Source organism: Anser brachyrhynchus, assembly GCF_964034855.1.
Source record: "Anser brachyrhynchus genome assembly, chromosome: 2".
Taxonomy (NCBI): domain Eukaryota; kingdom Metazoa; phylum Chordata; class Aves; order Anseriformes; family Anatidae; genus Anser; species Anser brachyrhynchus.
Window position 1 is genome coordinate 34,501,073 of NC_137695.1, and position 24,116 is coordinate 34,525,188.

The following is a 24,116-nucleotide window of genomic DNA, read 5'->3' on the forward strand; positions in this document are numbered from 1 at the left end:
AACAAGCCTTGACCTGGTCTCTTGGGCGAGAGGGGTTCCCTGGAGGTGTTCAAGACCAGGCTGGATGAGACCCTGGGCAACCTGATCGTTGCGCGAGGTGGCGTTCCTGCCTACAGCAGGGGGGTTGGAACTGGGTGATCTCTGAGGTCCCTTCCAACCCGAGCCATTCTATGATCCTACATCCAGGGATGGGGCACCCACAGCTCCTCTGGGCAACCTGCTCCAGTGCCTCACCACCCCCAGAGCAAATAATTTCTCCCTAATATCTAACCTAATCCTCCCCTCTTTTAGTTTAAACCCATTACCCCTTGTCCTATCCCTACGCCCCGTGACAAAAGGTCCCTCCCCAGCTTCCCTGTAGCCCCCTTTATGCACCGAAAGCTCCCAAACCCCAAACCCCAACCCCACAGCCCCCGCGCCCCCCCCCCCCTTTGTTTACCCCCGGCGGGGCAGCGCACCGGCAAATGGCGCCCGCGCCTGCGCAGCCCCGCCTCGCTCCCTCAGCTCCAAGGCCGCCTCCCCCAGCCCGGCATCTCTCCGCCCGTCCGTCCGTCCGTGTGTCCGCCCGTCCGTCCGTGTGTCCGCTCCCGGCTGCGGGGCGGCCTCCGAGGGGTCCCCGCGGCGCCGCATGCGGCCCGCGACGGGTGGCGGGCCCCCGGTGCCGGCGGTGAGGGGCCATGGCCGCCGCCGGGGCGGAGAAGGGCGGCAAGAAGAAGACGGAGAAGAAGCTGGCGGCCCGCGAGGAGGCCAAGCTGCTGGCGGGCTTCATGGGCGTCATGAACTGCATGCGCAAGCAGGTAACGCGCACGCACACACACACAGGGCTGCGGTGGTCGAAATCCATTAAACACCCGTGAAAACCCCCAAATCTGCTCGTGCTGCCCAGGCTGGGGGGAGTGCTGGTCGTTTTTCTCTTCTTGAGAGCCCCAAACTTGTGGTGCGAGAGTGGGCACGGGATCTGCGCGGCTCCCGAAACGTGAAGAGAACTTTCTGCTCCTCAGGGGAACCGCCTTGGCCCTGGCGTTAGTTAAAAGCGACGTGGAGCCAGGCTAGAGCTGGCCATGGGGCTCAGCTGCTCGCCTCCCAGGTCAGCCTGGTGAAAGGCTCAGGCCAGCTTTTAGTAACGTGCCCATCTGTCTGGGCCTGGCCTAGGAAGCGATATCAGATTCTGCTTTTGTCCATCACCCGACCCGTGCATCTTTTATTAATAACACTGTCAGTTACGCTTGTGTGCGTAAAGCTTTTCGTGTAGCTAAACCCTTGTGTATGAAAAACTGAGTTGGCTTCAATGAAAGGTTTGTGGTGACTTCAGGTCATGGAGCACTAAGACTTACGTTGACGCTCAGAGCCTATGACCTACTTCTTGTAGGTTTGTTTCTATTTTGAATCAGGTAAAACATATTCCAGGGTGTGGCTGGGCCCAGTAATTCAGCTGGGCACTGTCTGTCTCGTACTGCTGTCCTTGTTGGCAAGGGGATGCCAGGTGCCGCGGCTCTTTGTGCTTGGGTAGAGGGAATAGAGCCCCCAGTGTGAGAGGATGAAGCTGAAGTGCTGCTGTGACACTTCGGGGTGTCTTGAAATTTGGTGTGCCGGCGGGGATGCAACCCTGGATTTTGACTTCTTTTATTTTGCCAGAGTTTCCCAAAAACTTCAAATCAGACCTCAGGTGGTAGCTTTGCATGTCTATCCGCCACTCTAGAAACTTGCGCGTAGCTCATGATATTCTTGCTTGTTCTGGTTGTTTGTGGGAGGAGCAGCCTGAGGAAAACGTACTGGATCAGCTGGTTCATTGTGCTGCAGTTCAGTAGGACCTACAGGAAGCTCTTCTACGTGCTTTGATAACTTGAGGATTGTGCTGTACTTATAAAACCTCAGTATGCTGTGAGTGAAAACTTTCCTGTGGTGGATATGGCAACCTGCATGCAGAACACCACCAATTAAACTGCATTGGTTTAATGATGTAGGAAAATGGTCTGGGGGAAGGTACGGCTAATTCTTGAGAGGCTGCTTTTTGCGTGAGCTGGGATTTAGAGGCAGCTGCTGCGTTTATGGGATTTCAGAGCAAACTATGGACGCATCTGTGCTTAGTTCTGGTGGGATGTTGGGAGTAAGTATGTTCAGTGCATGGAGGAGTTGTTGCTCATCTCCAAAATGAGATGACCTATATCTTTGTGGATTTTTACTGTGGATTTTACTATTTGACAGCACACCCATAAATCCTCTGTTGCCACTTTGTAGCTGAGTGGAAATGTGCCAAGGGGGAAGCTGGGACGGGTTTGCAAGGTGTCGCCGAGCTCACAAAGCTTGGCAGTGCCGGCTGACGCCTGGGTGTGTCCTCTGGTTGCCGAAATGCTGGTCATGCGTTGCATCCTTGGAGCTATGGAGTGATGCAAGTGGGTCCTTTGGAACGAAGTTCTTCCTGGGAATTTCTGTACGTTGTTTGAAATAGACCAGTTGCACCCAGGAGCGTCACAGAGGAAGAAGAAAGGAAAGCGATGATCTGTTCTGGTTGACAAATATTTCTTCCCACGCCCAGAGAGGCTTTAGGATATCTGAGATGCTTCAAATACTGAGCTGAGGCAGTAAACATGCGGACACTAAACATACCTTACAAACACAGCACGTAGGTCAAGCAGCATTACAAGCCTTAGCACAGCTTGCCCACGGAATTTTATGGTATCTTATAGTGCTAATGTGCAACGCTTATTTTGAACCAGATGTTCTGGGAATTCCAGCTTTAAAAGATTTCCTTTGAAACTTTTCTCACATGGTCTTTTTTTATTGATTCAGTCATAAATGGTGCCGTGGGTGCACAAAGGAAGTTGGCTGTCATATACCCCTTCAAATCTATACTTGTAATTAAAACATCTATACTTGTAATTAGAGTATTTTAAAATATATCATTTATATTTTGTCCTGTGAACACTTTCTGATGGTTGTCCTCTAAGAAGCTAAAAAATATACTTTTTTAACAAGGCTACATATGGATTATCAGCCGAAGCTGAGCCCTAAGTAACACTGTCTGTGTGGAGAAAATTCTAACGCTGTTCTAATCAAATATTTCCTTCCTACAGTAGAAACGCTGCTTTCTGGGGTTAGTATTGGGATGGCTGTAGGTAGGTGTTACCCAAAGTAGTCTCAAGATAGTAGCTGGAAGTGCTGAGCTAGCTTCCTAAAACCATTTTTTCTTAATACAAAAATATTACAATTAACTGAAGTATGGCGTGCCTTTATTTCAGTCAGTGTGTTCTTAGAAAGGATACCATTTTAAAATCTATTCAAATAACATATTTTTACCCCAGCCCCTTACTCTTCTCTCTTGACAACTTTTAATTCTGTCACTTTCTCCTCATAGTTTCTCCCCTATGTGAACTGTCATGCGCTGTTTATATACAATTAGCAAACAATGAGAAATACAAGTATATTTTGTCTGAAAGTTGCTGATCAGGTGTGATCATTCAGACTCTCCGATATAAGTGGTGGTTTTGGGATATGCTTTATTTAACATATCCCAACTGCATGTTTTGAATTTGTTCATGGCTTTCGCTCTGGGCTGTATGATGGAATTCTTCAGGTATTGGGATCCTCTGAGGTTTTTATGAAAACTGACAGCTGAGTAAGTAAGAAAGCCCCTGATGGATGAAAAGGCTGCAGTGTCAGTGCAGCCCCCGTTAGATGCTGCGGACACTGTTATAGGAGGTTGATGTAAATGTCACAGGAAAAGCTTTAGAGTTCATATTTTATCAGTGACCAGCTTTAGGGTGCAAGTTCATGGGGAAAACTGAGCTTTTTTTTCTTTTTCAGGTTGACTTTGGTCGTCCTGACCAAAGGTCTGACTTGGTTGCCTTTCAGAAAATATTCTTGTTACATGATACTCTTTTGAGTTATGGAGATTAGGGACACCAGTGAATTTCCTTAAGCTGCTGTTAGAGAAATATTTTTGAAAGTATTTCAAAAATGCTTATCTTTTTTCTGTTTGTCCTTTTTCCTTTGATTTAGAGAACTCTATGTGATGTCATTCTTATGGTTCAGGAAAGAAAGATCCCAGCTCACCGTGTTGTGCTCGCTTCAGCAAGTCACTTTTTTAACTTGATGTTCACTAGTAAGTCTTCAAAATCGTTTGATTTTATGCTTTCATGGTCATATGCTGTTAGATACATGGCTGACAAGCTGTTTATTTTATGAAAGTGATTAATTTCAAAGACAAGTGTAAGTGAAGATTGCTTCAGTTTGTATCCTTCCACTCATCTCTGTTCGCCATTCCCCTCGTTTTCACTTTATCTCTCCTTTGATCAAACCAAGTGTTACTTTGTATGGAAGCCCAGTTGGAGCCCATACACTGTATTGCAGTTGGTCTCCCTCCCTTAACCTGAAAACTTGGGGTCGTTACTCCCGTGGCACAAAGGATGCCTGCCCTGTTCCTTCCCACCATTAGGCACTGCCACTTAACAAAGCAGGCTTCCAGGAACGTAAGCGTTCTTGCGTTTGCACTAACTTTACAAATTTAGCCATGTACTACCTATCTTACAAATCATAGGTAAGGCGTGCAGAAGTTAAATTGACTTTAATGCGTGTTTTATAGCACGGTAAGTAGCAGTAGAACGAGTGTGCCTTCCAGTGGCTGGCTTGTAACCATCAGCGGGTGAACTTGCAATGCTGGGACTGGGTGTGGGGAGCTCTGAGCTGGCTCTATTATCAGCGTGAATATGGAAATAGCTTTCAGTAGTGTAGTCTGTGCTTCCTGTCCTCGGTAATGCTAGCTTGGCAGTCTGCGCTGCAGTCAGCAGCGTTTCTGACCCTTTCTATTTAACACACGTTACAGCATAATCGACATAACGCGAGCATGCACGCACACACCAGTTACCTTGGTTGTCACACTGCCTCCTTTCTTTCGTGACTTGCATGAATAATCCTGGGAAACAGGAATAGCTGTGTGCAGTCTTAGCAAGTTCCCATTTTGTATAATTACTTTACGTTTTGCAAACAGTGGAAAATACAATAGCCAGAGTGGCTTATTGATGTAGTTTGTCTTTTAATCTATTTGCAGCGAATATGCTTGAATCCAAGTCCTTCGAAGTGGAGCTAAAGGATGCAGAACCTGACATTATTGAACAGCTTGTGGAGTTTGCTTATACTGCAAGGTAGTTTTGTTATTTAAAAATGACATTTCTGCTAGAAAGCCTGCCAATTGTAAATGGTAAAATGTTAAAATAATGCTTTCATGATTCATCAGTTTTATTACTATTATAATCCTTCACTCATTTAAAGTCTGATGTGACTAGACCTTCTATTCTCCTCCCCTCTTCCTTTTTATTTAATCAGTAGGAAGCCCCACAGACTAAAGAGGGTGGTAATTGTCTCCAGAAGGCAATTCAGAATGCTTCTGGCTTCAGTGTTGGAGTCAAATGATATTCCCCATTGTTCTGAAATCCAGGCCCCTGTTGATACCAGCAGGGGTTTCTCTTTATGGCCATAGTAGCTATCACAGATAACCATTTGTGGGAGTTGCACCTTCACCTCTGGTCGGGCTGGGTGGATAACTACTGTGTGAACAGCATTTCCCTTCTATCTCAGGCTGCCCCCGTGCTTGGTTTTAAATAGCACTGCAGGCACTGTAGTGTTTATACAAAGCTCGCTCAAACAGCTAGGATTGTGAACGGTACTTTGCAAGGAGCTCTTATGGCAGATGGATGGCAGGCCCTTCATCTTTGTGCTGATGGGATTAACTCTCCTTAAGAAGGCTTTTTCTGTTTTCTGAGAGGAGTCTTGTGTGCTTCATCCGTGGTGAGACACGGTGTCAGCACCCCAGCCATACTGTTGCCTCTGCTGGTGCACAAACGCTTGCCTGTGGGCTCTGGACCTTTTCTTCAGGCACTCCCAAATAGTTGTTCTGCTCGTGCACTTCAGACAGGTCAACCAGAGCAGGCTCCACAATGAGTTTAGACAAATTTTGCTGATGTCTGTTTGGGAGTAGGTGGCTGTCAGGAAAAGGTTCTGTTCCTTTTCTGTTTTGTAAAAATGGCTAACCACACAAGTCAAAGTAATTAGCATGGTATTCCAGATGGCCTGTGTTAGAGGCTTAGCCTTTAAAATCCAGGACTGTTTGCCCTTCCTTAGTAAAGTACAGCAAACCAAAGCAATTTGGAAAGACCATGAAGGGAAGCTGTCTTCCCTGCATGGAAGAGAAGGATGCTTGGGGAAATATCAAGGGAATAATTTTGCCATTATTTCAATTGGTTTAAGTTGGTGTTTAAGTTAGCTGCAGCTAAGTAGGTATTTGTGCTAACTTTGCATCTTCTGTTTCGCAGAATTTCTGTTAACAGCAATAATGTCCAGTCTTTACTAGATGCAGCAAACCAGTATCAAATTGAACCTGTGAAAAAAATGTGTGTGGATTTCTTGAAAGAACAAGTTGATGCTTCAAATTGTCTTGGTAAGAGAAATGCAGACTTAATTTTTACTTTGTTTTTAACTTTGCTGTTCTCAAAAAACAGTGTCATCTAAAAGACGGTAACGCTTAGCTAAATCCAGATACATAAAAAATAATTTGGCTCAATCTAAACCGTTTTCCCTTGCCATAAACAAAGTGATCTGGCGGTTTTTGGTCAGTACCAGGGTCCACTGACTTTGCTAGGTCTCATCCCAGATTAGCAGCAGCCTGTAGCTTCTTGTTTGTTTGAGATCCTCAGCTGTTTAATGAGGTGGAGCTTTCAGTTGTTGTTACTGTACTTGGAGGTGGAATTTGACAGTCGTAGTTCATACAAAATTAATGTATCTTCTAAAAACTATGAACAGGATAAGTTTAGGTTACTCTTTTTTAATTGCTTCTCCTTTTGAGTGAAGTCTGTGATTGTCATCTGGGCAGGTTTGGTACTTAATATGCCCTGTAGCCTTACTGTATACTCAGAGTTACAAAAAAAGATAAGCAGAACTTGGTGTGTATTGATGCTCCAAGATTTGGAGCACTTTAGTCTCCAATTAAAGAAAATTTATAAAGCTTCTTACTGACCTTGGTTATGTTATTCTCCTAGTGACATCTCAAGTATGTTATAGATGTTTATAATATCAACAGAAATGTTTTGCAAAGTATCTGAATTAAAGGATTCAACTGATGCTTCAGTGCAGTACAGCAGTGGCTCCGAAACAACTGCTGGAAGGAAGACATCACTTTCTGAGGAAAATGCCACTTATGCTTGCTTTGGGGCATGTTCAGTCCTCTGTGGTCTTTGTTAACCAGAAAGTTAATTATATTCTCTTAACGCTTGCATACTTTGCTAATTTATATCAAAAGGGAGATCAAGATTAAATCAATTTTTCCACAAGATAATGCTTTACAAGTTGAAAGGCGTTCTCTGCAGACTCACAGGCAAGCCCATAAAAATGTGTACTTGAAAGAAACCGTGGTGAATCTGCAATCTCTCGAAATTGTTATTTCTCACTTGGAAAGCAGCTCATCAGAGACATGCTTGGATTTTATTATTGTATTTTGCATCCTACTACTTAGAGAAGCTCACTGTAGTTGCATCCCATGGGTTGCCTTTGGCTGGTGGGTTGCTTCTACCACCCCTCCATCCTCCAGAGGAGGAGGAGAGGGAAGATTTGCAGCATGATGAGCAGATTTCCTGCTGAATAACCCTGTGCTTACCTGGTTACTAGAGGGAGGGCTGGAAACAGTGCTTCTCAGTAGCAGTTGCTGTTTATACCTTTATGCGAAGTTTCTGCTCTTGAAGCAGCATCAGCTTGACTTTTTTGTGTCGGCCTGCAGCAGTTTGCTACTGACACATCAGAGTCCCAGTTGGTTGTGGCTCTTACAGGCGGTTGGGCTGGGTTGGTGACCGCTGCTGCGAGACCGGGTCAGGGAAGGTCGCGAAACCTGGAAGCAGTCTCTCAAGCTGTGCTGGTTAGACTGGGTGGTTGTAGTGTGGCTCAGACCTAGTTAACGTGCTGTCGTCTCTTTCACAGTGGGGAAGGAAACAGCGAGGAAGTAGTTAATAGAGCAAGTCCTACAGGCCTGGCTCTCCAGTTAGTTCTGCAGGGATAGGGATCACAAGTTTGGGCTTATCTTAGTTTGTCCTGAGTTGCAGATGAGTTACAGCAGCATCTTTTTTTCTTTTGTTTAAAAAGAAAATGCATATCAATAAATATTAAACTGGGTTTGTAACTATCAGTGAAATTACAGTATTTTTATTCTAGTCTAGTATATTAAAAGTAGAACCATAGAATGGCTCGGGTTGAAAGGGACCTTAAAGATACCTAGTTCCAACCCCCTGCCATGGGCAGGGACACCACCCACTAGATCAGGTTGCTCAGGGCCTCGTCCAACCTGGCCTTGGAACACCTCCAGGGATGGGGCATCCACAACCTCTCTGGGCAACCTGTTCCAGTGCCTCACCACCCTCTGAGTGAAGAATTTCCTCCTAACCTCTAATCTAAATCTCCCCTCTTTTAGTTTGAAACCATTCTCCTTGTCCTGTCATTGTCTGACTGAGCAAAAAGTTGCTCTCCATCTTTTTTTATAAGCCCCCTTTAAGTATTGAAAAGCTGCAATGAGGCCATCCCTGAGCCTTCTCTTCAGGCTGAACAGCCCCAGCTCTCTCAGCCTTTCTCCACAGTAATTGCAGTTTAGTTGGGATTTTTTTTTTTAATTTTTTCTTTGCAGGTATAAGTGTGTTAGCAGAATGCCTAGACTGTCCAGAACTGAAAGCCACTGCAGACGACTTTATCCATCAACATTTCACTGAAGTTTACAAGACAGATGAATTTCTTCAGCTTGATGTTAAACGTGTGACACACCTCTTGAACCAAGATACACTGACTGTGAGGGCAGAAGATCAGGTGAGATCCCTGTTTCATTATAAAAGAGCTCTGTCTTCTAGCAGCGAAGAGCATTGAACTTCACTATGGTTTTCTAATCAAGAAATAGACTGAGGCAGCTCTCTTCGTATGTTCCTACAGTGTGTGATGCACGTAGTGCTTGCTGAAAGTGCATCCTAGCTTGGTCAAAACCTGATGTTAATGAATATCCACACTTGAAGTGTGGATGTTACATGTGTAGTCTCAGCGAGCTGCAAAGAGAAGTAATAAAGGGAGTAAGCAAAACAGTTTCCTGTATTGTGGTAGCTGTAGGGCTTTCAATTCCATATAACATGAATGGAATTAAATTTAATGTATTACAGCAGTTGCTCCCAGATTGGGGTGAGATGTGCACCTTAATGGCTGCGTGTCTCTACCTGAGTATGGGCTGAGTCTCAGCTTGTTTCAGACAGGAGCTGCTGCTGATGGAAATATGCATACGTAAACTAATCTTCCAGAACTCCGGAACTTAGGAGCAAGGTGCACCAAGCACTCGGAACTAGCAGCATTGACAGTGACAGGTTGGTGGAAGGCCTATATTTATGGAATAAATACACACAAAAAAAAATAAGCCTGGGTGGCTGGAAAGGGCCTAAAATTGATTCATTTAAAAGCTGTAAACTGTGGTAGAAAGTACATTCGCAGCAGTCCCATTTGGAAAACTTGATTCAGTATACCACAGCCCTGAATGCTGATTTGCCAGAATGTTCTTTTTACTGCAAGAAAATAGATTATAGGCGTGTCTGCACTGCAGCCCAAAGAAGTGATTGCAAGATGGTTGTAGCTGCTGGATTCTTCTTGAAGGTTCTCACTCACATCTGTTGAAACCATACTGAAGTTTTGCCTTTCTAGCTGGTTCTGGCGTTTGAACTAGATAATTCAAGTTCATTTAGCTATGTCATCACGAGTCTATGTGCCTCTTTGAAGTGCAACAGAGGGATCTCGTAATCAAGATGGTATGTGTGTGCACTTAAATAGAAACGGGTGTTCTGCTGACTCTGAAGTTTAGTCTTCACATAATTAATGCATTTTCTTCAGTGTATCTGTTACATGAAAATAAGAATTACTGTGGGTAGAGGAATAATATCAGGTGACAAGAATATGACAGCTGACTAGTTTATAAGTATAAATATGATTTAGGTCACAGTTCAAAATTCTTACCATGGACTGGGAAGAGTTCAGGCCACAGGGTAACAGTCTCAAAGCTAGAAGTGTTATATTTTATTAGCTTGTAGTGGAAATTACACTTTAGAATTTACACTTTTGAAGTTTTGCTGATAAAGATGGCATGCTTCAACGTGGCATCAGTGATAGAAATTTCAGGTAGGCAGCATGGCATGATTAAAATTCCTCTTGTTAAGTGGCAGCGTACAGTATGAAATTGCAAAGTTAGTAAGTGATACCAAAGAAATCTTATTTCTTAGGAGTACCAAGAGAAAGTTGACATAGTCCAGTCTTTGTATTGGTGTAAAGCATATTTACATTTAGCAGAAACAGGAAGGGTAGCTTTGATTACTAAGTGGCCTACTTTTCCTGTACATTAGTGGTGTTTCTGTTGTTGATAGGGACAGGAACACTGTATGCCAACATTCTGCTGAATTTCCTTAGCTGATGGAACTTGAGCCTTAAATCCTTTTTTCTTTCTCTACTTTCCCTTGCTCTGTGGTCATTTTGCAGGATTACAGCAGAGGAGGTTTAGCAATCCTTCTGAATAACTCATAATATGGAGAGACATTTAATGGCAGAACTAAATCACTCACAAGTGATCTCTGTGATCAGTTTCAGCTACAACGAGTAGGTATTGAATGTGTTAATCACTTGTAATGAAACGAGTGCTGACTCTGAAATGGCAGTGTACAGTAAAGATAAGCTTGCTATGTCTGAGAGCAGCACTGAAATATCTTAGTAGATAGGAATGGAAAGGAAGTCCACTATTACCTTCCTGACTCAGAGGACAGTCATAAATAAAACAGGTTTCTTGGTTACCTTGCTTGTTCTGTCCTTCCTGCCCTGCCAACAAAACCCATTATCTTTTCCTGTAAAGAGGAGATAGAGAGGAGAGTCTCAGAACAGTAAACTTATGGCAGTCTGCAGTTAAAAAAGCGTATATATATTTTTAAATGGTCCCCCAAGACACAATAGCAATGCATTTGGAACTTCCCAGCACTGATTCGATAACAGAAGCAGTTTGTCAGTTCATGACACTATATAAAGCACAAACTATTTCAGCGCTTCTGGTGAAGTATTATCTGTGTTGTGACATTGAATGCGAAGCATACTAGTTTTAATGCTGCCCAGATAAATATGAATTGCAGATTCATGCTTCCCACTTGAAAAAAAGGTTAAATGGCAGTAGAAGTTTTTATTTAAAAAAAAAAAAAAAGTTTTGTACATGGATTTTACTTCATACATGAGTGTTGTCTTGCCTTTTTGGAAGATGGAGGTGTATACACTTGTGAAATCTCCACGTACTGTTAAGTAAGTTAACTCTCAACAGGTAGAAGAATCTGTTCAGAGCACTGAGATTTAGCTTTTGTCTGAGTTTATGGTGATGTACATTATTCTTTTCTTTCCTTTTGTTTAAGGTTTATGATGCAGCAGTCAGATGGCTGAAGTACGATGAGCCAAATCGCCAGCCATACATGGTTGACATTCTTGCTAAAGTCCGATTTCCTCTTATATCAAAGAACTTCTTAAGTAAAACAGTTCAGGCTGAACCACTTATTCAGGATAACCCAGAATGCCTTAAAATGGTGATCAGTAAGTTGACTTCTAGTTGAAATCTTTGATGTTCTGTGTAACTTAAAAATTATGTGGAATGTGGATTTTTGAAAATTGGTTTAAAATGCTCTGACAACATTTTCACATTAAATACATCTGACTGTGTTCCCTTGAGGATGTTGCACTTATTTGAAGTTGGATTAGCAGATTGTCATGTAAATAGTACACATTCTTGTGAAACGAGAAAAGAAGTGAAAGTCATCACCAAATGATATTAACTTTGTGATGTGTAATGTAATGAAGTTTCCATCAATGGGTTGTCAGGGTAATTGGAAGCATTAGCGTGCCTTTGGGACACGATAGGAACTTCAGTGTCTAATATTCATATGTGAATTATTAAAATTTCAAGAAATTAATTTTTAATATTACAAAGCTTCCCTATGCAAATAAGAATGTTAAGCCTCTGTTGCGCTATTTACACCTCTAACATACTCTGGAAGCTGAGCCTAACAGATAGTTACATTCCCAAGGTACAGATGAGATGAGGGAACAAGCTTTTAGTTTTTTTAGACACCAAATCTGAAGTTTTATCACGTGAAAAAGAAAAGCCAAGATGTTGATAAATATTCCAGAAGAATTTTTGTATTCCAGTAGCAGTTACTTAGTCAGCTTCCTTTTAGTGTAAATCTAAAACTGGCATACAACTGTTTTCCTTCAGTCAACAAGCAAGATTCAAATTAGCCTATACGTTGGTAAGTATTTGCTGACCATCAGTATTTCAGTCATACTTCTTGCATGACGTGGAATTAGGTGGATTGTTGAAGGAATACGGATTTTTGTTTTAATGGTTTGTAATGTCACTAATATTTTTGTATTCTTTGGAATGTTTTTGTAAGAAAATCCTTATTTTCTTATAGCAATTGTAACTAATACTTTGCGTTGTCAAGTAGTGAACAAAAGTGAGGGTTTTTCATAGATGCATTCCTTATTGATCAGAAACCATGGGGTCAGGAGCAGAGCGTGGTGACTCCTTGTTGCCTCGAAGTCCCTTCTTTAACATTGGTGCTGTTCTCCTTGGGCTCCCGGTTCTGCCAGTATTAGTCGTCTTTGGTTGTACTTCTTTTTGCCAGTTTCAGCATGGCAAACTTAGATGCCTGGTAGTATTGGCGAAAATACAGCCGATAGATAAATTGGTATGTAACATGCATCCGTATCCATACCCTGTTGTCACATGGAGCAGGCAGATTGAAATGGGATGTAAATCTGGATGTATTCTCCTATGTGCTATTGCATACTGGTACATTTAAAAAACAAAACTAAGCTGTACAGATGTACTGTGGAAACTTGATTTCCCCCTTTTTTTCCCCTCCCTGGCCCTGGAACATCCCTTTCTGAGCCACACTGGATCTACAGCGGTTGTTGTGTTCCTTCCAGGTGGGATGCGATACCATCTACTTTCCCCAGAAGACAGAGAAGAGTTAGTGGAAGGTACGCGGCCAAGAAGAAAAAAACATGATTATCGCATTGCTTTGTTTGGAGGCTCACAGCCCCAGTCCTGCAGATATTTTAATCCAAAGGTAATCGTTACCTCAGAATGCATTAAGATTCACTGTTTGTAGTCCTCTGTGGTTTATATTTGCTGATGGTATTAACTAAGGCATAATGATCTACAAAATGGTGTGGGGAAGAACGTATTCCCTGCCTCTTGGGTATACAGTTGGAAGGGTGTAGCTAATTAGGCATTTTCAAATCTGTGTACCTAGATGTAGTACTTTGTTTTGAGTAGAATGATTATGTGCTTGTTTGTTGGCAGTATTAGCTACAGAGTTCTGACATACATTTGAGTCGAGAATTGATTGGTGTGTGCATCCCACAGCTGGAAGTAAATAAAAGGTCACAGAAACATCAGGCAGTCAGTTAGGAATATGTAGAAATCCATATGCATGTGCATGCACGTATGTGTCCAGAGACTAACTCAAAGCAGTTTCTTCTTAGTGTAAGATAAAACATTGGCTTTTATGATAGTATAGAACCTGTTTTAGAATAGAAGGGGTTTTGATTCATTTAGTATAAATGTGTAACCATTTCTAAAGTCCAGTGGTTCACAATTCCAGAAGTTAAGAGTATGTTAGAGGAATTGGCAGCCAGTTACCCTAGAAGTGGGGGGAAAAGTGAATTTCTACAACAAAAACCTTAGAGGTGGCCAATTTAGAGCAATAAAACTTTGCCTGATATTTTCTTACATGTTTCCTGAATGAAGTCAAGCCACAGAAATGTTTATTACAGCTCTGCAGACTAGATGGGTTTGAAACATTGGCTGTTTGCAGAAGGATTACCCGTACGCTGTTTTACCAGCCAAGCACATGCAGTAATACAGAAATAAGTTTCTACCAAAGCATCAATGCTCTCTAATAAATTAAGTTACACACCTGTAATATTTTGTTGCAGAGATTCCAGTTGTTTCACCTCAGCATATTAAATGCTTATTACAATTTCAAACAGTTGTGTTATCTGTCTAAACTACATAATGAATGTGAGTCCCGTCAGATCTAATTCAGAATGAACGAGCCCTTGGGGTGTGTTTTGAACTTATCCAACATGAATTTGCATTCCCTTAGGTAAAATAAAATTGAAGCCACCTCTTACGAGCATTGATCAAGTTTGGGAAAAAAAAAAAAACAGATTTGCTGACTTAAAGTGAGACATTTAATTTGTATTTTTATTGAGAATTCCAAATTCTTGAATTATGTTCATCTTTCTTCACGCATATGCTCAAGTAAGATATATAGTGGGGTGGGAGGAACAGAGCAGGTAATTTTTTTATTTTTTCTTTTTGGAAGAAATCTTGCAGAATTACTTCTTGCTGGAGCTGTGTGGTCTTGCATGTGGCTTAACTGTGGGGCTGGGTGTGGGCAGAAGGGTAGGGGCAGGGAAGGAGAAAGAAGAAAGTAATTGGAGAACTTGATTCTAATAAGCATTGTCTCCCTTCAATGTTCTTTTTTCTAGTGCTTATATGCTTCCTCAAGTGTTCTTAGCTAGCCTGTCATGTCTTCTTCAATAGCTTTACTTAATTTATTTTTAGCTTTTACGTTACTTAAAGGCCCTTTTCTGGATATTTTCCTAGAGTGTTTCTTTGATCTTTACCTATGACAGTAGCTTCTTAAATGCCACAAACCAAGGATCCAGAACCCCTGTGGGATTATCGTCACGTGCATGTGAAATAGGTGTGGGATGTAAGGCTCCAATGCTGCAAATACTACATCACATGTTTAACCTGCTTTAATTAGTCATATGAAAAGATAATGGGAGTGTCAGAGTGCCAAAAATCAAGGTTATATATGTACTTCTGCAAGGTTTTAGGACCTTGGGAAGGAATTTAAATTCCGTTTTTTGTTGTCTTCAGGGTTGATTGAATAGTGACCTAAGCCTCTACTTTTGATTTTAATTAAATTCAATAATTTAATTAAATCCTTATGCATCAGCTAAAGAAATAGTTCAAAACAAACTTAGGTTATGTTTCTTCTGAAAATATTATATTGGTTATGAGTGACATAACTTTCACTAATACTGCAAAAATTATTTCGCTATTGAATAGGCCGTGTTTGTTGAAGCTGTAAACAGAATTACTTTGACTATCTTTGTCTTTGATGTGCTGTGTTTAATACTTCAGTTGTTGCATGTCCTTCAAGAGATCAAAATGATGGAACAGATGCAGACTGGGGCATAAAACTCTTGTGGAGCAATCTGGCACTATTTTGAGTAGAGATGTTTGGTTTCAGAATTATGCTGAAAATCTTAGGTGTTCTATTTGTGGTGGTGGGAAACATTTTCTTGTTGAATTTTCCACAGAGCATTTAAAAAAAGCCTTTTTCCCAAGTTGGAAATAAAGTTTTTTTATGATTTCTTGATTAAAATTTATACATGACTTCATGGGACTTTGAGGTAGGAATATACTTACTCCTTTGAAATTATTCTGTTAGCCCTAGTGACCAGAATTAGCTGGAAGTTTTAGCTTTTAACAATAAAAATATCTGCCAGTGGCTATTAAAAATTAACAGATGCCTGGCGTTGATATTTCTTGACAATTAAGAGAACCAGCATACCTCTTACAAGGAGATAAGGAGCTGTAGATGATACACTGTTAATGGCAAGGTTGTCCATATTAGACATGCCTACTGTTCTTCCTTGGAAGAGGAAGTAGCAACTGAAATGGAGGAAGAAGTTTTAAACAAAAGGATGTGCTCTTTCACGTGGCCCATAATAATTACATCTGGAATTGTCACTGTAGGGTCTTGTAGCTGCCAAGAATTCAGATGGTTTTAGTAAGTTAAATTTCTTTTTTAATTAAAAAAAAAAAAAGCCTTTCAAAAACAATTACATACAAAGGTACAGCTTCTGCCTCTGGTGTCCTGCATCACCAGCTGTTGAAAACCAAGGTCAGCAGGCGAAGTGTCAGCACATATTCATCTTGTTTTTTCTTTCCTTCTAACCCCACTACCCCACGCCCTGCAAAAAAAAAAAAAGAGGCTTGCACAGATCTTGGCTGTTGTTCAAAGCAACTGTTTGTAAACGCCTAAGCCCTACTGAGATGAATACTGTGGGGTTCAGGGCAACACGCTGAAGAGCACTGAAAGAAAAGAACCTAAATTGCCTCCTGCTGGAAGAGGAGGGTTCTGCTGAGTGTGCTGAGGTTATGGGAGAGCCTATGGCTTTTCATTTGGTAAAGCTGTGATTGAAAGGGTGGCTATGAACTGAAGCCACAAAAGTGGGTCAGATTTCAGCTCTTAAAACAGTAAGGGAAAACGGATTTCTGTAAAAGTGCCAGAAATTTGAGCCAGAAAATATGATGATCTTGCACAAAGCACTAAGACGTTTTTCTTAAGATTTATGCAGCTATTTATTTTGCCATGCTGTAGTATGGCTTTCCTTTCTAGGATGCCTCAGGACGTGTTTCTCACCATAAAGGGCCACATGCACCTGCCAGCTCTTCTTGATTTGGGGGATGCTACAGGAAAAGATTGTAAGATGTTTTGGACTATAACATGCTCTGCCTCTTTCTTTGAACCCCCATGTAGGAGTCGCTGTTCCTCCTCATTGACCAAGGTGTTTGAAGTATGTCCTTGCTAAGAAAATGTAATAATGTAATGTCTTGTGTGAACCATTACGATGAAGGTCATTCAGCAGGTTTAGCTAGACCATCCTGAGGTGACAGAGATAAGTTAAGGTCCCAAGCTTTCCTGTTCAGCATAAGACACAAGCTGTGCTTACGATGGCATGGAATATGTGAGATGCAATTATTCAAGAAGTGTTTCTTGTTCTGTATGCTATCCTGGTCTGCCATCAGTTGCTGAGTTTGGTGTTCTTAAGGCTTTGGGTAGCCTTAATGCCTATATTTGATACTTGCTGGTTTTGCCAATCCATGCAAAATCAGTTTCCAGGCAACATGACTGTCAGTATTTGTGATAAAGCATTACCCTATTTCTCATGCTATCAACTGTGGATAGCTATAGATCATTTGTGTTCTGTAAATTCTGTAAATAAGCTTCTAGTTGTTACGGTAATAAAGTATGTATCACAGAGCTTTTTAACTGAGTTGCTTGTCAATTTGGATATTATCTTTTCCCTTTTTCCATCGCCTTTGTTTGTTTTTACTTTCTGTACTTATTTTCTTTAGATGTAAGATGTCTTTTTCCATTCCTATAAAAGAAAATGCAATTCTGCTTTATTGACTACATGCATTGCTTCTGACTTGATAACAGCAGGAGGTCAATTCTGTTGGGGGAAAAAAAATCTGTTTTTCAGGGAAGCTGTACGGGGTGTACAGAGGGAATGAGGAAATAGAAATTGATAATGTCGTGGTTCGTTGCAGCTAACTATGTCTGTGTCTAAGCGAATTTTTCAAGAGTACGCCTGAGGAGTATTCTTCAATAAACAGTATTCATGTTTGTTTTGAAAAGGAAATTTAAAACTGACCATATCTAAATCTCTATGAAAAGCTCTGTTTGAAAAACACTCGCTGTGCAGGTAAGTGTTACAATCTATTAGACATTACCTGTTCTTTGTAATGCAGGATTACAGCTGGACAGACATCCGATGTCCCTTTGAAAAGCGCAGGGATGCAGCTTGTGTCTTCTGGGACAACGTAGTTTATATTTTGGGTGGTTCCCAGCTCTTCCCTATAAAGCGAATGGACTGCTACAATGTGGTGAAGGATAGCTGGTATTCCAAGCTAGGACCTCCAACACCTCGAGATAGCCTTGCAGCCTGTGCTGCTGAGGGCAAAATTTATACATCTGGTGGTTCAGAAGTGGGTAAGACACTAAAAATCTTTAAAACAAACCAAAAAAAAAAAGCACAAACAAAGATACCTGGAGATTTTTCTGGTTTTTGCATGATTCTGTTGGAAAGAAACTGCACGTTGCCGTGTTAGCCTAATGAGTTAATTTTCCCATATTGAGAATTTTCTCCTCCCCACAACTCAACAAGCTATTTCTGGTGTGTTTTTAAAATGGTTTCACTTATTGAAATATTATTCACATTAACTAGGGTGTACGGCACGCTGTACTTTGCAGAGTTAACTAGGGACAAGCAAACATGATTTGCCATCCCACTCTGCTATTAGTTTACCTCTATAAATCGACAGAACTGGTTTAAAATTTTCTCTGGCATATGGCCGGAATACCTGCATTTTGGCAATGGCATTCATTGTACAAGTTGGGCCTAATGATTTTTTTTTTTCAAAGAAAAAAGTGTGAAATAAAGATTCTGAGTAACTGGTTTTGGTGGTGAAGTTATACCTGATTTTTTTTTTTAGTCTGATTTTTCTGTGAAATGACAGAAGTTATCTTCTGTTAATTTGTTATTGTTGGCTTGCCTCTGTACATGATTAAATACTACTTTATTTAGATGTAGTTAAACTTGTCCTTGTAGTTAAACTAAGACCACTGGGGTTTTTTCCCCCCTTCCCACAAAAAAAACAAACAAAAAAACCACTAGTGGGTGACACACAAACTCTAGCATAATAGCAGCTGTTAATAATTTTTGTCTAGATTAACCTGATGCATGTGCAGGAAACCAAAAGTAGAAATGTAGGTATGCTATTATCCATAAAAAGTTTTTTTTAAAAAGTTCTGCCAAAAAACAACACTGTACCTAGGGAGAAATTTTTAGTAGATCCTATTGAGTTCTGTCTTGCTGCAGAGGAAAGAGAGCAGGAAAAAAATAGTTGTAATCAGTGCCAAACATTATCAAAATTTTACAGTTTCCCATTAATCGACTTAGTAATGTTATCTGACTTCTAAAATATCGGCTGCTACAACAGACCTCTTACAATAAGACAGTTTGTAGCTGCCACCTAGTGTGATAAATGTGACATAACACTTCCCATTATTTGAAACTGGTTTAACCAAGGCTTGGAACACTATAAAACCTCTTAAATCTTCCATGAGAGAGACAAAAAAGTCACATATAAAAATAAATAAACTCGCCTACTTTGCAGGTGTATTTTTGCTTTGGAATCCAGTGAACACTGCTTGTTTAGAAAAGCCTGTCTATCCTGATCAGAGTGTTTTCTAAATTGGAGCAAACAATTATGCGAAACTATTAATTGGGGAAAAAATGCTGTAGTGTGTTGTAGAGAAATCTAAAAATTGCATGCTGCTTGCATTGACTGGAGAGCTTGGAAAACAAAGTACTGTGCCAGTCCGCTAAGGCAACAGGGTTTGCTTCACCTTTTAGAACTGACGGAATCCTGGTTTACTTGCAATACCCAGCAGAGTTTGAGCACTAAACCTACTGAATTCCTCCATTCAGGTGCAGAACAAACATTTAACATTATCCTGACAACATACTGAAAACAGCAGCTCTTCACTTTTTAGCAATGACATTAAAGACAGTTATTCTCTACTTCCTGTGCATAAGAATTTGTACAGCTTCAAAGCAATAAGGATGTATATTTACTTCAAGAAATTAAGTCTCATTCTGCAGTTCTTAATGATATTGAAAATTATGTGGTAGGAGTAAACAAATACACAGTTTAGAGAAGTCTACTCCTGTATTTTGGGTCTGGAAACGTAACGCTGTTCCACATATCTTGATGGTCCTCAGTGAGTGCTGCTAGTGTATGCACTTGGCTCCTTTCAGAGCAAGCTGTATCCAGCCGCCTCTGCTTTTGTTATGGCTAGTCATCCAAGCACAAGTATTTAAGCTCCCATTTATCTACATTTAAAAATAAAATGCTTTTGATTTCATTAATAGTTTTATTGGCCCTTGAGGGAGGAAGACAGACCTTGTGCTTGCAGAAAATATTAAGTATCTGCCAGGCCCAAGGAAGAAAGTAAAATGGTGAGGGCTAGCTATTTTGTGGTTGCTAATAATTAAGAATTATGCTTTAACATAATCTAGCTGTCTAATTCAAAAGCAGCAAATATTCTGGGAATTGTACAAATCACTTTGCTTAGAGAGAGACTCGCATGAATCTGTACGAACTTTACAAAGCTGGTTTCATCTTCACATCTGAAAGTTCCACGTCTCCAAGTAGTGAGAGTAGCATGGATTGATGGCGATTTGATCAGTACCTGATGGCAATTTGTTCAGAATCTGATCAAAATATACATCTCTGTTCAGTCCGGCTCCCCCTCCAAAAAAAACCTGCATAACTTATACTCATTTTCAAATGCAAACAGCAATTTTATAAACTTAAGTATTTTGGAACAAAAGAGTCAAGAAAACAATTACAAGTATGTGCTTTTTGAATAGTCGCAAATTTTGAGTTGGTTGGCCCTATTTTTAGTGGTGGAAAAGCACCTTTCCCCTTACAACTAACAAAGCAAATTTGATAATTACTGTTACTCTCCTCCTGAATAACGACCACCAAAATTAACGCCACTTTGGTGGGTTTCTTGTTTTTTAAGGAAATTCTGCACTGTATTTGTTCGAATGCTACGATACGAGAACAGAGAGCTGGCACACAAAGCCCAGCATGCTGACTCAGCGCTGCAGCCATGGAATGGTGGAGGCGAATGGCCTCATTTATGTGTGTGGAGGAAGCTTGGGAAACAATGTTTCTGGAAGAGTACTCAATTCCTGTGAAGTTTATGATCCAGCAACGGAAACGTAAGTGTTCTATCAACTCTGAATATTTTTGGTCACTTTGTGCTTTGCTCAACCAAGGAATGCCTGAAATACAGATGAATACGAAGAATTGTGTGCATTAAAGTATTTTCCTGAGTTAAGTAGTAACGTATCATTTACTTGTAGTTTTACTTAAAAGGCTAATTTTCTTCAGCTTCCCTTCGTATTCTGTTTTCCCAACTCCAGGATTTATTTATGTATTTTATATTTATTTTCTAGGAACTAAATAGTCAATTTTCCTGTGGTTTCGTGTTGTTTTCTCCAGGTGGACCGAGCTGTGTCCAATGATTGAAGCCAGGAAGAATCATGGACTGGTGTTTGTAAAGGACAAAATATTTGCTGTGGGTGGACAAAATGGCTCAGGTACTCCAGCACTTGTAATTCTCTGGATGGTCTCACCAGGTTTCATGGGGGGCCTTTTTTGCTTTTGCAAAGAATTCATTCTACTTTAGTCAGCTGAAAAACTTTGAGCAGTACCATAAAACATGTTCTGCTGCTGACACATCGTTGTTGCCTTCCGTCTTTCTCTTCCATGCTTCACTATATCTCATTTCCCAAAGTGAAATTTTACTAATGATAATACAGTCAAATTCAGAAATGCACCCATAGTTTAGCCTAGTTCTGCAGTAGTTTAATATGGCTAAGCTTAAGAAAATAAAATTTCTTCTTTTTTTTTTTTAATCCTTTATTGTGTATTTTGAGAAACTTTGTTATTCCTCTAAGAGACAGGTAAAAGTGTAGACATTGTTTTGGGACCTTCAGTCTAAGTGAGCTATTTTCAAGTGGTGAAAAAGTAAGAATTTTCTTGACTGCCCTAGTTAATGAAATATGACTTACTGTCATAAGCAGGTCACTTTATGATCTGTCTCCTGATCTGTAAAAGCAGAGTGATAGCTAATTTCCCAGGACAGTTTAATTTTAATTTTAATTACATAGGGTTTCTGAAGTGCTTTTGAAAATGAAAACTTCTCTGCTAGGAGATTTATTAATTATTATTTATGGTAACTAGAATATCTAATTTCACATTAATGCTCTTTTAGAATATAGCTTTTACTTTAATTAGCTACTGAAACTATTCCAACATGATTGACTCTTAATTCAAAAGTAGCAGTAGATAAAATCTTTGTACTTTATCTAACAGTTATGGTTAGAACTGCCACTTTGCAAAAATTTTAGTGTGTTTGCTTGAATGTGTAGTACCGAGGCAATAAGTAAAGTATTTTGCTGTTTATGTTCTGCAACCATACTGATAAATTGTTCTTAATATAATGGTGAAGAATTACGGGATGAAATATTTACACCTCCTGAGATTAGACCTGAGAGATTAATTTTTACAATAATTCAAGAGTGGAAGTGAAAACTTTTCTGTGCCTTCTAGTCATTATTGTTAAATAGGAATAACAAGATGTTTGTAGATAATGTGAAGCATGATAACTGCCTGTTTCCTAAAGAAACAAATCTTACATAGATCTTATATTTTTGATCTTATAGAGATCTTATATTTGATCTTATAGATCAAATCTTATATTTCCTTAATAACTTGAAACTATTGGCCCTTCTAAAGGCACTTAGGCCATTATGATATTAAAATCCTTGAAATTTATTGGAGAGACATCCTCCTTCAGTATATGACCTATTTAAGTAAAAGTATGCTGATGACTCCTCTAGAATGAAACGGTCGCACTAGGGGCAAGCTTGAGGTAGTTTCCTAACTTTTGGTTACTAGCCACAAATCCATAATATACTGGGCAATGTTCTGTTCATGAAGCAACACATTAGAATCTTTAGTGAATGAAATGTTAATCTTTATAATGTGAAACTTGTAACAATACCTCTCATTTTCAGTCTCCTTTCTACTCTTCTTCCTGTATTTAAAAAAAGGGGAGGGCAGATAGTTTGGAAACCTGTGGCCCTTCTTTTCAATGATTTTTTGTTTGATCTGTGTTTCAATGTAAACCTTGCAAATAACTAAATTTTATGAAGCATTTGTATGCTCAAGTTCAGCCTCGACAGGATATTGTAATAAGCAGTTATCTGTTTCATTGCTTTGTAGGTGGCCTTGATAATGTAGAATATTACGATATCAAGATGAATGAATGGAAGATGGTGTCTCCAATGCCATGGAAAGGTGTTACAGTGAAGTGTGCTGCTGTGGGATCTATAGTCTATGTCCTGGCTGGTTTTCAGGGTGTTGGTCGCTTAGGGCACATTCTTGAATATAATACTGAAACAGACAAATGGATAGCCAACTCCAAAGTCCGTGCTTTCCCAGTGACAAGTTGTTTAATCTGTGTTGTAGACACTTGTGGTGCAAATGAAGAAACATTAGAGACCTGAAGACGTGTAGGAGATCCTGAGAAATTCTTCAAGGACTTGGGGAAAGATGGCCATTGGTACTTTGCTTCCATGTTTTACTGAATCTTGTTATACTGAATAATAGGAAAAACTGAAATGCAGTCTTTCAATTTGTATATACAGCTTATTGTATAACATGGATTTTTGTGATGCCCATTTTATTGTCTGTTTTGAGATGGGGATGTGTTTTAAGAATCCACTTACCTACCTGAACACATACGCCATCTTCCAGTAAAAGGACTCTGTGTGGCCTTGTCAAAAAATAGACCCAAACCAGTTATTTAGAAGAACTCAAGGTGTTTGATGAACATAACATTGCTGGTTAAATGACACTTACCAAGCACAGTTACAGAGATTCTTCCTTTGATAAAGGTGAGTAAAGATAGCTTGGGTCATGAGAAACGTGAGCAAACTTTTCTCATTCATACATATCTGCAAAAATCTTACCACGATGCAATGACTATTTTGCTCAGGAAAGACCAAGGACAGCAGTACTTAGATTCCTATACTGAATGGGGATAGATTATAGAGCTCTCCAGATTACAATAGGTGTTTTATTCTGGTGATTATCTTCCATCATGTGCATGACTGCGTACTGATTTTAAAGTCAGACAGGCCATATATATAGAGATAGATTTGAGAAATACTTTGCTTAATGTCATCTTTGGCATTTTGGGAAGCTCTCACAAAAGACTTTCCTATTTTATAAATGGGGGGGAGGGGAAGGTCCACAATAATTGTGCACTATAGGAGCAAGTTGGAAATTCAAGATAATCAAACTCAGTACATCTTCCTAGGCAAGCAGACTGTACATACTGTGGATGCCAAACCATTATCAAAGAAGTGAATAGGAATGGGAAAGCAAAGTCAATACAAAAAAAAGTATTGATTTTTATTGAAAATGACTGTTTTTAAAATGGCACGAACCAAGTCATTAAAGTTATTTTGCAGAAGTCTTCTGAAGTTGCACATGATTATTAATCTCTGGTTTTGTAAATGTTTCCAGCCACCACGATACTAAATGTGATCACAATTTTTCTTCCAGCATAAAGCTC

General features: G+C 40.1%; 1 protein-coding gene across 2 annotated transcripts; it reads left to right on the forward strand.

The window, feature by feature from the left end:
• The first annotated feature begins 495 nt into the window (after positions 1-495).
• Positions 496-24,014, forward strand: KLHL7 (kelch like family member 7). Of its 2 annotated transcripts, none has more exons than XM_080582655.1 (11): positions 496-797; positions 4,000-4,102; positions 5,025-5,141; positions 6,309-6,433; positions 8,660-8,835; positions 11,439-11,613; positions 13,009-13,151; positions 17,645-17,885; positions 20,487-20,688; positions 20,972-21,069; positions 22,760-24,014. In XM_080582655.1, the coding sequence occupies exons 3-11, from the start codon at positions 5,053-5,055 to the stop codon at positions 23,041-23,043; spliced, it is 1,533 nt and encodes a 510-aa protein (XP_080438781.1). In that variant the 5' UTR covers positions 496-797; positions 4,000-4,102; positions 5,025-5,052; the 3' UTR covers positions 23,044-24,014. The 2 variants fall into 2 exon arrangements, with proteins under 2 accessions (XP_080438781.1, XP_080438780.1); XM_080582654.1 differs by having other exon boundaries at positions 497-797; positions 5,048-5,141.
• The last annotated feature ends 102 nt before the right edge of the window (positions 24,015-24,116 follow it).